Below are 12816 nucleotides of genomic sequence, written 5' to 3'. Positions count from 1 at the left end.
CTGGGGGGGGTGGACGGGGGCTGCAGATCCTGTGGGGGTCTCTGTACCCAGGGGCTGTTGGCACTGGGGGGTGGACTCTCTACCAGAGAACTGCAGTTCGCTCTCATCTTAGCCCCATCTGCATGCTTGTGAGCTGGGTATGGATCCTTCCACAAAATGTGCAGGATGGTCCTTCAAAGTATTCCCGATTCTCACTCTCATGGGAGGACACCAGGGTCCCCCCAGACCTGACACTGTCCTTCCTCTGTCCTCCACAGAAGCTGCCTAGGGGGACCAGCCTTGCTGACCCTTTCCCCAGAACTGGCACCCTTCATAACAGGGAGCTGGGTGCTGGGGGCTAAGCTGCAGTGCCTGATGTGATATGGGCCGGGTGGGTGGTGGCTCCTGCGGCCTCACCGACCTCCCACACTTCCTCCTGGCCAAGGTACAAAAGGAGAAGCAGGCAGGCACAGCGTGGGCACAGGACACTCCAGCGTGCCCCCAGCACTCAGCGAGCAACTCAGGGCACTCGAGCTGCTGACTACAGGTAAGGGGCTTCTCTTCCCCGGGGAGACTGAGGCATGGGCAGGGTGGGCAGACAGGAAGATAGTTCATCAAAGGTCTCTCAAGGGCACTGGAATGGGAACCCAGGCATCCTGAGTCGCGTGTCCTGCTCCGTCACTCTGCCGTGACAGAAGGCACAGGGGAAGGCACACGGCACTCACTCACTCTTGGGCATGCTTGGACATGCTTATGCACAACCCTCCTGTGAGCGCACACACACCCTGCCATGCACACCCCCATGCACATACATGTGTTCCCCCACACCACCCAGACACCATCCACAGTGACAAGTCACAGACCTGCCACCTCCATGGGCTCTTTCCTTCACCCTGTCCTCAGGCTTCCACCCACCGCTCCCCAAAATTACTCCGCTGCACTGTGCCCCCCAGCTCCTCACCCCATTCCCACAACACCCCCAAGCCCTGTGCCAGCCCCCCAGGCAGCATGCTGTGCCAGAAGGTTCTGCTGAAGGGGGGCTTAGTTTGGAGGGGCTGCATGTCAGGAGCTGTGTGTCCCCCTTCCCCAACCACCCAGGAGCCCCCACACTGGTCATGATGTGAGGGAAGCGAGAGCAGAAGAAAAAGCAGAGCTTCCCCTGTGCCAAACCCACATCCTGAATCCTGAGGAACAGGGACAGGGACAAGGACAGGGACACACTACAGATAAGCCATGCTCAGCCTCAGGAACTCCTCAGGGAATGGGAGCAGAGGCTGAGGACATTTTGAGGCAGGGCACATGGACAAATAAGGGGGTACAGGATACACCTTTGTCCACCCCATCCCTCCTACCTCATGCAGTGAGGGCACATGGGCAAGGAAAGGGGGTGCTTACACCCACCCTCTCTCACCTTAACAGCAGGCAGGTCTGGGGTAGAGCTGGGTGAGGACAGACCCTCTCCCTGGGACAGAGAGTTTGGGCATGCCAGAGGACTGCCAGCCTGGCACTTCTCATCACTGCCCCTGCCTTTGCAGATCCCTGTGCAGAGCCATGGCGGGGGACGGGGAGCTCAACCGTGTCATCAAGGACTTGCAGAGTAAGTGTGCCAGCCAGTCCCCTGTCAGCATGTCCCCTGGCTGTCCTGGGTCTTTTCTTGCACCCAGCCCATGGGCAGCAGGGGTGTCACTGTCAGGGGTGCTCCAGAGCATACCAGTGCCAACCCGACCACTGCTGCCTGCTCCTGTCGTCGCTGCCAGTCCCTGGGGACTGGCAGTGCCTAGCGGATAGCTGTGCTCCTTGCTCCCCCTGCTCCCCTGTTTCATCCTAGGGCAAGTTCCTCTTTCTCTTTGGAGAAAAGGAGGCTCAGGGGGACCTTATGTCTCTCTACAACTGCCTGAAATGAGCCTCTTCTCCCCGGTTACAAGGGTTAGGACGAGGAAATGGCCTCAAGTTATGCCAGGAGAGGTTTAGGTTAAATATTAGGAAAAATTTCTTCACAGAATTGGTTATCAAGCATTGGAACAGGCTACCCAGGAAAGTGGTGGAGTCACTAGCCATGGAGGTATTTAAAAGACGTGCAGATGTGTCACTTCGGGACATGGTTTAGTGGGGGACTGAGCAGATCTGGTTCTCAACTAGACTGGATCTTAGAGGTCTTTTCCAACTTAGATTCTATAATTCTGCCATTAGAAATCCCTGGGTCCAGGAGTTGTGAGGCAGTGGAGAGGAGGATGGGATGGGATGGGATGGGATGGGATGGGATGGGATGGGATGGGATGGGATGGGATGGGATGGGATGGGATGGGATGGGATGGGATGGGATGGGATGGGATGGGATGGGATGGGATGGGATGGGAGAGAGTACCCGCTGTCTGCTGCCTGAGCAGTGCCATGCCAGCTCAGCCCTGCCATCCTGCAGAGACCGTGGCTGAGCTGAACTGCAGCTACCGGGAGCAGAACCTGCCGGTGACGGACGGGAGCCGGGAGCTGCACAGCCTCTGTGCCCAGCTGGAGTTCCTCCTCCAGGTACTGCTTCTCCTCTGTCCCTGCTGCTCTGCACCTTAGTTTCCCCTTAGGCACAACTAAGAGCAGAGGGGACCCTATGTTAACCGTTCTGGGGGGGTGGTATGACCCCAGCCAGCTTTGTCTGGCCCTGGGCAGCCCCAGCCACATGAGCACCTGGACCAGGCTCTCCCTCATCCACGTGTGTAATTGCACGTGCTGCAAAAGGGAAATTGAGGCATGGAGCCAGTGAAGAGAGGACAGCCAGGGGACACCCGGACCAACCCTGCTGGGGCAGCTGGTTGGATCCTAGCCTCACAGGGGACAGGCTGGGAGACAGGGGACACCTTCAAACAAGAAACTCCAAGCTTGTACATCTGCCAGTTCGACCTCAAGGAGAAGAGGAGCTTCTTTGGGCAGCGCAGGGACTATTGGGACTTCTTGTGCCAAGGCCTGGCACGGTGCCGGCAGGAGCACGAGGGCGTTCACTTCGTCACCTCCCTGGACAAGGTGGGCATGGGCTAGTGGGATGCCTGGGGACTTTTGCACATCCACATGCTTCTGCTTGCTTATAGGTGCACATGCACTTGTGCACAGGTACACACTCACTTGGGCACTGAGGATTCACCCACTGGTGCTATAAGGGGTTTTCTCCCCTCTGGGGTCCCCACTGCCCCCCAGCCATGGACCTGGGGACCTCCTTTCCCCCTGCATGGGCTGGGGGGGAGGTGTGTAGGGGGCAGACTGGTGTGACAGGGTTTGATAACCCCTTCTCCCTCCCAGCTGAAGACCCCTGTGGGCAGGGGCCGAGCCTTCCTGCGGTACTGCCTGGTGCATCGGCAGCTGGCAGAGTCCCTGCAGCTCTGCCTCCTTGACCCCGAGAGCCTCCGGTGAGAGCAGGGGCACAGTGAGGGTGGGGGACATGGCCAAGATGGGCAGTGCCCTGCAGCACCTGGTCAGTAAGGGTGCTGCAGGCATATGTGCCCATCCAGGGCATAGAGGGGTGCCTGAGCCTGTTTTGTGGTTGCAGCGAGTGGTACTACGCCCGCAGCCCTTTCCTGAGCCCCCAACACCGGGCGGAGATCCTGGGCAGCCTCTATGAGCTGGACTGTGTCACCTTCCACCTGGCCCTGCACAGGGATGACCTGGACATCGCCTGGCCCATGTTCTCTGAGTGAGCCTGGGGACACCGGGACACGGGGGCATTGGTGGCACCAGCACTGTCAGGGGCATCAGAGGTACCTGAGGCTCAACATTGCAGAGCAGCATATGGGCATTGTCCAACTTCCCTGGACCCCACGTGGAACCCCAGAGGTGCCAGCCCTCCATACATGGCCCCAGGAGGGCACAGATACCGGCACCAGCACACACACCATGCCTGTGCCTGCAAACATGCCACACACGTGTACACACACACGGAGCCATCCTGTGCCAAGTACACCCCCAGGCACAGGTCTGCTGCAACACTGTGACACTGTGACATCTGACACACGGGGGCACGTGTGTGTGCTTGCACACCCTTACCCTCCAGGCACACTTGTAGGGGGACACCCATGAATGCAGCTGTTCCAGCACACTCACACCTATTCTGCTGCTCGCACACTTGTGTGCATGCACTGCCACAAGCATACATGCAGCCCCAATGCCCCCCTGCAACCACCACAGGCGTCTCTGGGTGCCACCCATTCTGTGGGTTCTCAGGCTGGTGGCACCAACATCCCTGGTCCCCTGCCACCAGGTGCCACCTGATGTCACCAGCCCTGCTGCCCTTTACATCCCCGAAGGTTGGCTGTGCACAGGGAACTCAGAGGGAGGATGGCAGTACCGTGCTCATCTTGGGGGTGACCTGGTGACCCTGAGCCCTGTGTCCCCTCTAGGTCGCTGGTACGGCCCAGCTCGATGACCAGGAGCAGCCCAGCAAAGACAGCTCCACAGACAGACAACACCAGCACTGGGGCACACAGATGGCCCGATGGTATCGTCCATCCCATTGCGGCACCCTGTGGGACACCAGCTCACCCATGTCCACACACCTTGTCTGCCCTGCAGGCAGGGGATGTAGAGGTGGAGGACATGGAGATGGAAAATGTGGAGATGAAGAAGGACATGAAAGAGGAGAATGAAGAGGAGGTGGAAAAGGATGAGGACAAGGATACGGAGGAGGAGGTGGAGGATGTGAAGGTGGATGTGGAGGAGGACATGAAGGAGAATTTGGGAGAGAAGGATGAAAAGGAGTTGGAGGAGGATGAGAAGGAGATGGAGGATGTAGATGTAGAGGAACTGAAGGATGTACATGGCTCTGGCAAATCACCTCAGCCTGATGGTGCCAGGGAGCCTGACACTACCCCACTCACTGGCATGGGGTGCACGCTGAGTTCTCCATCACTGGTGCCCAGGGAGCTGGGTGGGATGGAGGCATCCCTACAGGCACTGGTATCCCAGCTGAGGGCTGAGCTGGGTCAGCAGGAGGTGGCAGTGCGGGCACTGGCAGCACGGCTGGCACGGGCAGAAGTGCGGCACCAGCAACAGGAGGAGGGCAGTGCCCAGCGGGCCCGGCTGTGGGCACACGAGGCTGAGGCACTGAGGGAGACCAACACCTTCCTGGAGCGGGCACTGGAGACAGTGGTGGCAGCAGGGTGCCCGGGGGCACTGGCGCAGGCACAGGAGGAGGCACGGGGCTGGCAGGAGGTGGCAGAGGAGCGGGGCACCCAGCTGGCTGAGGTGCTGGCAGAGGGGGCAGCACTGGCCTCGCGCCTGCGGGAGTGCCAGGCAGCGCTGGTGGCAGCAAGACAGACAGACATCCTGGGGCATGCTGGTGCCCAAAATGAGGTGGCCGTTGTGGAGGAGGTGCTGCGGCAGGCACTGGAGCTCGCCCATGGTCCCCAGGAGCCCTCACTGGACCCCCAGGCAGAGGGGGAGCCCAGTACAGCTGCCAGCATGGCCATGGTATGAGCAAGCCTGAGGGAATCCCATGGTGGGGCAGGGGTTTGGGGTCCAAGGTTGAGCTGCCACTCTCCCACAGCGCTTGGCCAGCCTGGCCGCTGCAGCACGGGAGGAGACATGGCAGAGCCGGCAGCAGCTCCAGGCCCAGCGACAGGAGGTGGCACGGCTGCAGGAGGAGCTCAGCAGGTTGGGCAGGAGCCCCCACTTCCATCACCCACCACCCCACAATGGGATCCCCCATCTCCACCTGCCACATGGTTTCCCTTGGGACCCTCGATGATGTCCCACTTGGACACAGGGGAGCAGCAGCTGGGGATGGGCAGGGAGAGGGAGGGAAGGATTTGGGGAAGGATGACTGCAGGGAGGGGTCAAGTTGGAACCGATAGGTAGGTGGAGGGGTGGGTGGGCAGAGGGGTGGAGTGATTTGGGGTGAGTAGATGGAGGGAGGGCAGGAGGGATGAATTTGGGATGGATGGATGGAGACGGGATGGTGGATGGAAAGACAGAGGGATGAATTTTGGGTAAGTAGATGCATGGGTGGGTGGGCAGAAGGCTAGGGGAATGGGTGTGGGGAAGGATGGACAAACAGTGGGGAAATGGATGGGTGGCTGACTCAGCAGATGGCAAGGTGGCTGTGGGGAGGGGGACAAAGCTTGGGGATGGATGGGCATCAGAGAAAAGGAGGGAGGGAGGGATGAATGCATGCATGCATGGAGAGATGACCAACTGAGAGACGGGAGGACCATCTCCCCGCTGCCCCGTGCCAGGGCCCGGCAGGACGGTGAGCGCTGGGCATCAGCGCTGCAGCGGGCACAGCGGGAAGCCCTGGAGCGAGAGGCCATGCGTGGCGCCGAGCAGGCGCGGCAGCAGGAGCTCATCCGCGACATGAAGGAGCGGCTGCTGGAGCTGCTGCGGTGAGAGCCCCGGAAACTCCATGCAAGGGCAAGGGGGTCCAAACCCCTTTGCCCAGAGGAGGGCACCAGAGCCCAGACAAATACAGGGCTGACCTGTCCCCTCCTGCAGGGAGAAGGATGCCCTGTGGCAGAAAACAGAGGGCATCGACGCCCCCATGCCCGGCCCGGCAACCCATGACACAGGGCTGTGCTCCCGCTGCCACAAGGATTTCCGCCTCCTCTCCCGGCGGTACAGCTGCAGGTGGGCTATGGGGGTAACTGGGGGTGGCACTGACACAGCACTGGGATGGCACAGCTCTCACCACCTGCTCTCTCAGCAGGCTGTGCCAGGGCAAGGTGTGCCATGCGTGCTCCATGGACTTTGGCAAGAAGGGCCGCTGTTGCCTGGTTTGTTACCAGCAAAGGCACCCACAGGCGACATGAGCAGGGACTGCAGCCCTGGCACCGTTCCTGGGACACCTCCTGCCCTGGCTCTCTCCTCTCAGACTTACTGGGGACCCAGGTGTCCAGGGCCTTCATCCAGGTCCTGCTGCCCAACATTTCAAGTTCGAGATCTGTCTTTCTTGTGGCTGGTCCACTAAAATGAAAACAACCCATTTCTGTTATCCCTGCGGCTCTCATGTCATCTGTCAGTCGTTGCCAGATTGACACCCAGGCTGGGTGTGGGGTGGGAGAATGCTGGCATGGGGGTGTTCAAGTCCTCCTGGGGTGTCCTGACTGCAGCCAGGCTGAGCCACTGCCTGCCCTGTCCCACAGCAGGGAGGGAAGACAGCTCTTGGCCAACAGCTCTGGCTTCCTACCACGCTGCGAGGAACCACTTGGGCAAGCGGTTTCTCAGATGCAAAGGTGATTGGCTCAGCACCCCCACTGACCCTGCTCAGCCTCAAGTCCCTGGGGCTCCCTCCTGGGTGCCAGGAGACCCCCATACCCACCCATGAGCCAGCACATGGGTGACACCCATTGATGGCCCCCATGGTTAAGGGCCCCCAGGAACCTGGATCAAGGGCAATGGAGGAGCATTATGGGACCCCTGTGAAGAGATGCTTAGGAGTGCTGGGGTAGCTGTCCTGATGCCTGGCACACAGGGTGGCAGGAGAGTCCCCAGCAGGGTCACAGCCCCCTCTTCAGTTCCTCTACCCCAGTCAAATGTCAGCCCCAGTTGCCCAAGCCGGGGCGGAAACATCCCGTTTGTGTAAGGGACAGGTCCCAGCCCTTTGCATAACAGTATCCTGACACTGTGGTGTCGGGGGGAGAAGGGGGTGCCTGGGGTGCTGGCACCCTTCAGGCAGGGGTCAGAGTGCTGGCTCAGTTTCAGTGAGGGGCTGCTTAGGGATCTTTCAGCAATTTGCTCTACTGGGGCTTGGACTGGGGTTGGGAAAGGAATGGCTTTGTCCCCAGGTGGGACAGACTCCACATGGTGACCTCTGTACAAGGGAAGTGCTAGGACCTGGCTAGGTGGCTGTAGGGAAAAAAACCTGGGCTTGGGCCCCTTCTGGAGTTTTACAGGATGCCAAACCCTCTGCAATAGCCTCTGGGGCAACAGCCCTTCCCTGTCCTGGAAGGAAGCAGGGTTACCCGCACTCCAAAAGCTCAGCTGGCATCACTGTTTTGGCACTGTCCATGGAGATGTGCCCTAGCCCTGTCCTGCTGTCTCTTTTCCTGTGGCAAAGACAAGCCAGACCTGGGTGATCAACCCACTAACTCCTTTATTGCTGCATGGTCGACGGCCACAAACACCATCCCCACAGCAGGCTCTCAGAATCCCCAGAGTCACAGGCTTTGTCTCAAAGAGAGGGGAGGGTGGGCAGCACTTGGCATCACTCCTCTGGCAATGGAATCCTACCACCTTGCCACCCAAGCCCCCTTCCAGCTGGGGTCCAGCATCCAGTGGTGGTCCTGCCCATCCCCATAGCATCACCACCCACGTTCCAGGGGGCTGGATGAGGATGCTGAGGTGTGTGGGGTGCTGGGAGTCACGAGGACTGGGTACCAGAAAGGCTCAGAGGGTGGTGGATGTGTTGCCAGAGGTGGAGGCATAGGAGGCACGGCCGTAGCGGGCAACAGCATCCTTGCTGATCAGCCCACGCTGTGCCAGGATCTTGAGGAAGCTGTTGCGAAACTTCTGACCGATGAAGGCGTAGATGATGGGGTTGATGCAGCTGTGGGCAAAGCCCAGGACCTGTGTGACAGAGAGGGCTGTGTTGATGCGGTTCCTCCTCTCGCAGGTCTCAGCGATGGCCCGTGTCCTCATGAGGGTGTCGCTCACCAGTGTGATATTGTAGGGCAGCCAGCAGACCAGGAAGACGAGCACCACGGCAAAGATGACCTTCATGGCCCGCTGCTTCTGAGCATTCTTGGTCTGCAGGAGGGTGTGGATGGTGACACCATAGCAGAAGAGCATCACCAGGAGGGGCAAGGCAAAGCCGAAGGTCTGCGGCAGCACCCGCAGCACCACCCGCCATTTGGCCGTGTCCTCTTCACCAATACGCTCGTAGCACACGGTGCCATTGGTGGGTGAGGTGAAAGCCTCACGGAAGAGCAGCATGGGCAGGGAGAGCAGCGCAGAGAAGACCCAGATGCCCAAGCAGACAAACTTCACCCAGTGCCTCTTCTCAGTGGCGGCCCGGGTGGCGTAGACAATGGCCAGGTAGCGGTCGACACTGATGCAGGCCAGCAGCAGGATGCTGCTGTAGAAGTTGGCTTCCTGCAGCACGGAGATGGCTTTGCACATCACGGTGCCAAAGACCCACTCGTGGGCTCGGTAGGCAGCCCAGAGGGGCAGGGTGAAAGCAAAGAGCAAATCTGCCACGGCCAGGTTGAGCAGGTAGACGTCAGTGACAGAGCGGCTGGTGTGGCTGGAGGTCACCACCAGCACCACTAGCCCATTCCCCACTACACTGAGGATGAAGACGAGGCAGTAGATCACCACCACCAGGTACTTGTTGAGGACGGAGCCATCAGGCCGGCATGGGGCAGAGGAGATAGCGATGTCAGGCAGGGCTGTGCTGTAGTCATAGGTGTAGTTGTAGAGGGAGAGTAAGCTGGACAAATCCCCATTGAAGGACAAGGACTCCATTTTGCCTGTGGAGCACAAAATGGCACGAGTGTGGGGTGGCAGAGTGGTGTGGGCCAGGTGTGACAGCATCTCTGGGTCCCCTGGCATCTCCATTGCCACCCAGGTCCCCTCCCAGGCAGTGGGCAGCACTCCTGCATCACTCCACTGTATTCACACTGTCCTAAGTAATGGGCAGTGTTGCGGGTAGACACTGTCCCTCATATGTCCCCTTGTAAAACGCCCCCTGCACCCCTTGGTTTCCTCCACTTTACCCCAATCCTGTTCCTTCCCTGACTCCCGTGGAAGAAGGGGTTCCCTCACAGACTGACCACCTCTTCTCTGGCTGGGGCCCTCCCCCATCAATGTAGCATCACATCTCTCCAGGAGATACCTGGCTGCTCTGGCAACTGTGGGGTCTCCTGGTTTGTATGGGTCCTTCAAAAGCCTTCTGAGCTCTTTGGGCATCTCATAGCCCAATGGGGACCTCTGAAGTTCTTCAAGTACCCCTGGATCCCACCAGCCTCTCCACCCCCTCAAGTATCACTGCTGCAGCTGCCACTCATGCCACCTCAGCCGGGCTGTGGTCATGGTGCCTGGGGCAGGCAGCACTGAAAAACATCTGAAGGTGTTTCATGCCCTTCTTCCCCCTCCCAGTCCTGTTCCTCCGTGAGTGGTTTCAAGCCTCAGACGGAAAGACATCACACACTTTGCAGGAGGCTTTGGAAATATTTCACATCTCTGGTCTTCCTGTTGCTCAGCTGGGCTCTGCCAGGCATCCTCATGTTCCCCATGCTCGGACTCAATGGGGAAATCACAGGTGACAGTCACTCTTCCTGTTTCCTCACATGTAGGAGACAACAAGCTTGCTCTGTTCCTACCTTCCCAGAGACCACTGGCTTTCAGCCTTCTCCCAGTATGGATATGGACTCCGGTTTCACTCCATTTTCACCCCTCTGCCCCATTTCTGAGCCCTCAAGCCCCGCCAGGGGGCAGAGGCCAGGACTGTCTGGAGATGCTGTGTCCCTGCCAGTGCTGGGGGGTTTCTGGCCCCAAACTGGCTCTGTTTGAACCCAAATCCTCCCTGGGACCAACTTTCCCCTTTTGCCTGACAGGAATTCCCTGCTGCAGTTGGGCTGGTGCCCACTGCCCAGAAAAATCCCTCCCTGGCTCTGCTGTCCCCTCTCCTGCAGTTTTCCCGGGATGGTAACCCTGTGGTGGTGATCCCAGGATGGTGATGCTGGGATGCTGAGGTCCTAGCATGCCAGAGGACCACAGCCAGGAATGCTGCCAGTGTCGATGGGGAAGGTCCTCTTGACTGAGGCTTCCACAGGCATGGTGCAGAGCCAGACACCAGTGCTTCCCCTCTGTCTGTTTCTGGCTGTTTCTTTCTTCCTCCGCACTCCAAAATCCTACTGGTTCCTCCAGAACTGGGTATTCCCCCACTCATGGGTATCCCACAGCTGGCCCAACTGGGGGAGCAAGCAGCACACAATTTCCCCTCCTGACCCTGGAAGGGCTGAGGGACACTGGGGTGGCCCTGAGGGTCCCAGCAGGGAGGAAGGAGGGACAAACCATGGGGATGCACCCTCCTGGCTCATCGCTGTGCAAGGAAATGGGAGCAAGCACTTTCCCTCCGTGGCACCCAAGGCTGATGTCTCCGGGGGCTATGGAGGGTTTGCACCCCAGACAAGCCCTCAGCACAGCCCTGAGTGCCCCCACCTCCTACCTCCCTCTCCTCTCACACCAGGCAGCTCCTTGGGCAGCTGGAGGAGCCCACCCTAGCCCCCAGCCTGCTCCACATCTGAAGGGGCTCAGACAGATGCTGGGGGGCTCTCAAAGCCCAAGGAAAGCCCCAACCTCCAGTGGAGAATCCCAGGGACTCACCGCTCGCTGCTGTTGCTGTCCCCTCAAATCCGGGGTCTTCTCCCAGTCCCAAGCTTTTTCTCACTGGGAAGCACACAGGTACTGGTTCAAATCCAAATGTCACCCCCAAAGGGCTCCGGAACAAAGTGTGCTGGGATGTGGCACAGCACCCGGCCGGGGGGTCCCTCACCTGCGCCCGTGCTGTGCCACTACCCAGTGCCCCTTCCTTCCGTTGCCCTCTTTATGCTGCCTGGGGAGGAAGCGAGATTGCAAAACCTTCTCCCAGCATGAAGGGGAAGTGGCAACCCAAGGGACCCTTCCCCAGTCCCCCCAGGATGCTTTTCCTGGGCTAAGGGAAGCCCGCAGACTCCGTCACTCTCCTGTCCCAGGGTGTCCCAGGCCACCCCGTACTGGCAGTACACCCAGGGGTGCATTTTCACCCCTGCAGTAATGCCTCCTGGGGTTCTCCAGCTGGGGGTCCTCACCTTGTCCCCAGGCCCTCAGTGGGTGCGAGGCTCCCTCCAAGACACCCCTGGGTGCTGCAGTCCCCCCAGGAGACTGGAAGCTCTCCGAGGCCGTGGCCAGTGGGTGATGGCAGTGCCAAGCTCTGTAACTCAAGTTTCCCCATGGATAGAGCAAGTGTGGCACCAGCATTTTGGAGGGTGCACAGATGAACTGCAGGGCTGGCTTGGCCCCTGTTGGGGGTTGCTGTGGGGGACCCCTCCCGAGTAGAGTCCCATTTCCGTCTCACCCTAGCTGTGCCATGCCGAGCTGACTGACCCAAGTCAAACCATGCCATCAGACAGAGCTGTGCCCCCGTGCCAGCCCCACAGACTTAGAGACCCCCCTGGCTCACTCCTCTGAGTACCCCTATTGCCTTTAGGGGAAACCTGCATCCAAGAGAATCCCCCAGGCACCCACAAACCCTTGGAGCAGCCCCATCCTCACAGTTTTCTGTGAGTACTCCCCACTTTTGGGGCGCCTTTCTTCCCTGGGGACACCGGTACAGTTGTAGAGCACTATCATATCCCTTGGGTGTCACTACACACCCAAGGACACCCATCCTGGGGACACCCACCCTATTTTGGACAACCCCCAGCTCCAGAGCACCCTCACAGCCCCCTGGGTGTTGCCGCTCTCTGTGGTCACCTCTCACGTTTCTGTGCAGACCTGAAATCATGGATTTCAGAAAGACACCTCTTTCCCCCGTGAGCAACCCCATATCCCTGGGGTACCCTATTCTTATGGAGACCCCCCTATACTCTGGGGCACACCCACTCTAAGGAGTACCCTAGAGTGTCCCTATAACCTTAGGGGAGCCCCACACTTTCGGGGACCTCCATACACGAGCAGCATCCCACAAGAGGGCGGGACATTTTTGGGGACCCCCCTACCATGCCCCAGGCGCACCCCAAATCCCAGCTGGGGGTGATCCCCATACCACGAGGGCCCCCCATGTCCCGCCACACTTGGGGTCCCCCCGGTGCCCCCATTTCCCTCCCGCCCGGCGGGCATGGTCGGTGTGACGTCATGCGACGGGCGGGGACGGGGCGGGGCCTG

General features: G+C 59.7%; 2 protein-coding genes across 6 annotated transcripts; one reads left to right on the top strand and one right to left on the bottom strand.

Annotated features, from left to right (window-relative positions):
- Positions 1-468: 468 nt before the first annotated feature.
- RUFY4 (RUN and FYVE domain containing 4) lies at positions 469-6761 on the top strand. Its single transcript, XM_032692682.1, has 11 exons — positions 469-526; positions 1515-1576; positions 2399-2505; positions 2866-2991; positions 3265-3371; positions 3512-3655; positions 4359-5427; positions 5504-5610; positions 6192-6338; positions 6448-6579; positions 6659-6761. Exons 2-11 carry the CDS (start codon positions 1531-1533, stop codon positions 6759-6761), a joined length of 2088 nt encoding a protein of 695 aa, XP_032548573.1. The 5' UTR covers positions 469-526; positions 1515-1530.
- A 1263-nt stretch (positions 6762-8024) lies between these two features.
- CXCR2 (C-X-C motif chemokine receptor 2) lies at positions 8025-12794 on the bottom strand. Of its 5 annotated transcripts, XM_032692687.1 has the most exons (4): positions 12454-12469; positions 11447-11506; positions 11278-11340; positions 8025-9419 (listed from the first exon to the last, which is right to left on the bottom strand). In XM_032692687.1, exon 4 carries the CDS (start codon positions 9412-9414, stop codon positions 8338-8340), a length of 1077 nt encoding a protein of 358 aa, XP_032548578.1. In that variant the 5' UTR covers positions 9415-9419; positions 11278-11340; positions 11447-11506; positions 12454-12469; the 3' UTR covers positions 8025-8337. The 5 variants fall into 5 exon arrangements, with proteins under 5 accessions (XP_032548578.1, XP_032548574.1, XP_032548575.1 ...); XM_032692683.1 differs by lacking the exon at positions 11447-11506 and having other exon boundaries at positions 11742-12794; XM_032692684.1 differs by lacking the exon at positions 11447-11506 and having other exon boundaries at positions 12454-12794.
- Between the last annotated feature and the right edge of the window lie 22 nt (positions 12795-12816).

The sequence above is a fragment of the Chiroxiphia lanceolata genome, chromosome 7 (assembly GCF_009829145.1).
Source record: "Chiroxiphia lanceolata isolate bChiLan1 chromosome 7, bChiLan1.pri, whole genome shotgun sequence".
Taxonomy (NCBI): Eukaryota; Metazoa; Chordata; class Aves; order Passeriformes; family Pipridae; genus Chiroxiphia; species Chiroxiphia lanceolata.
The sequence above is the reverse complement of the archived record's forward strand: the minus strand, read 5'-3'. Positions and strand labels throughout refer to the sequence as shown.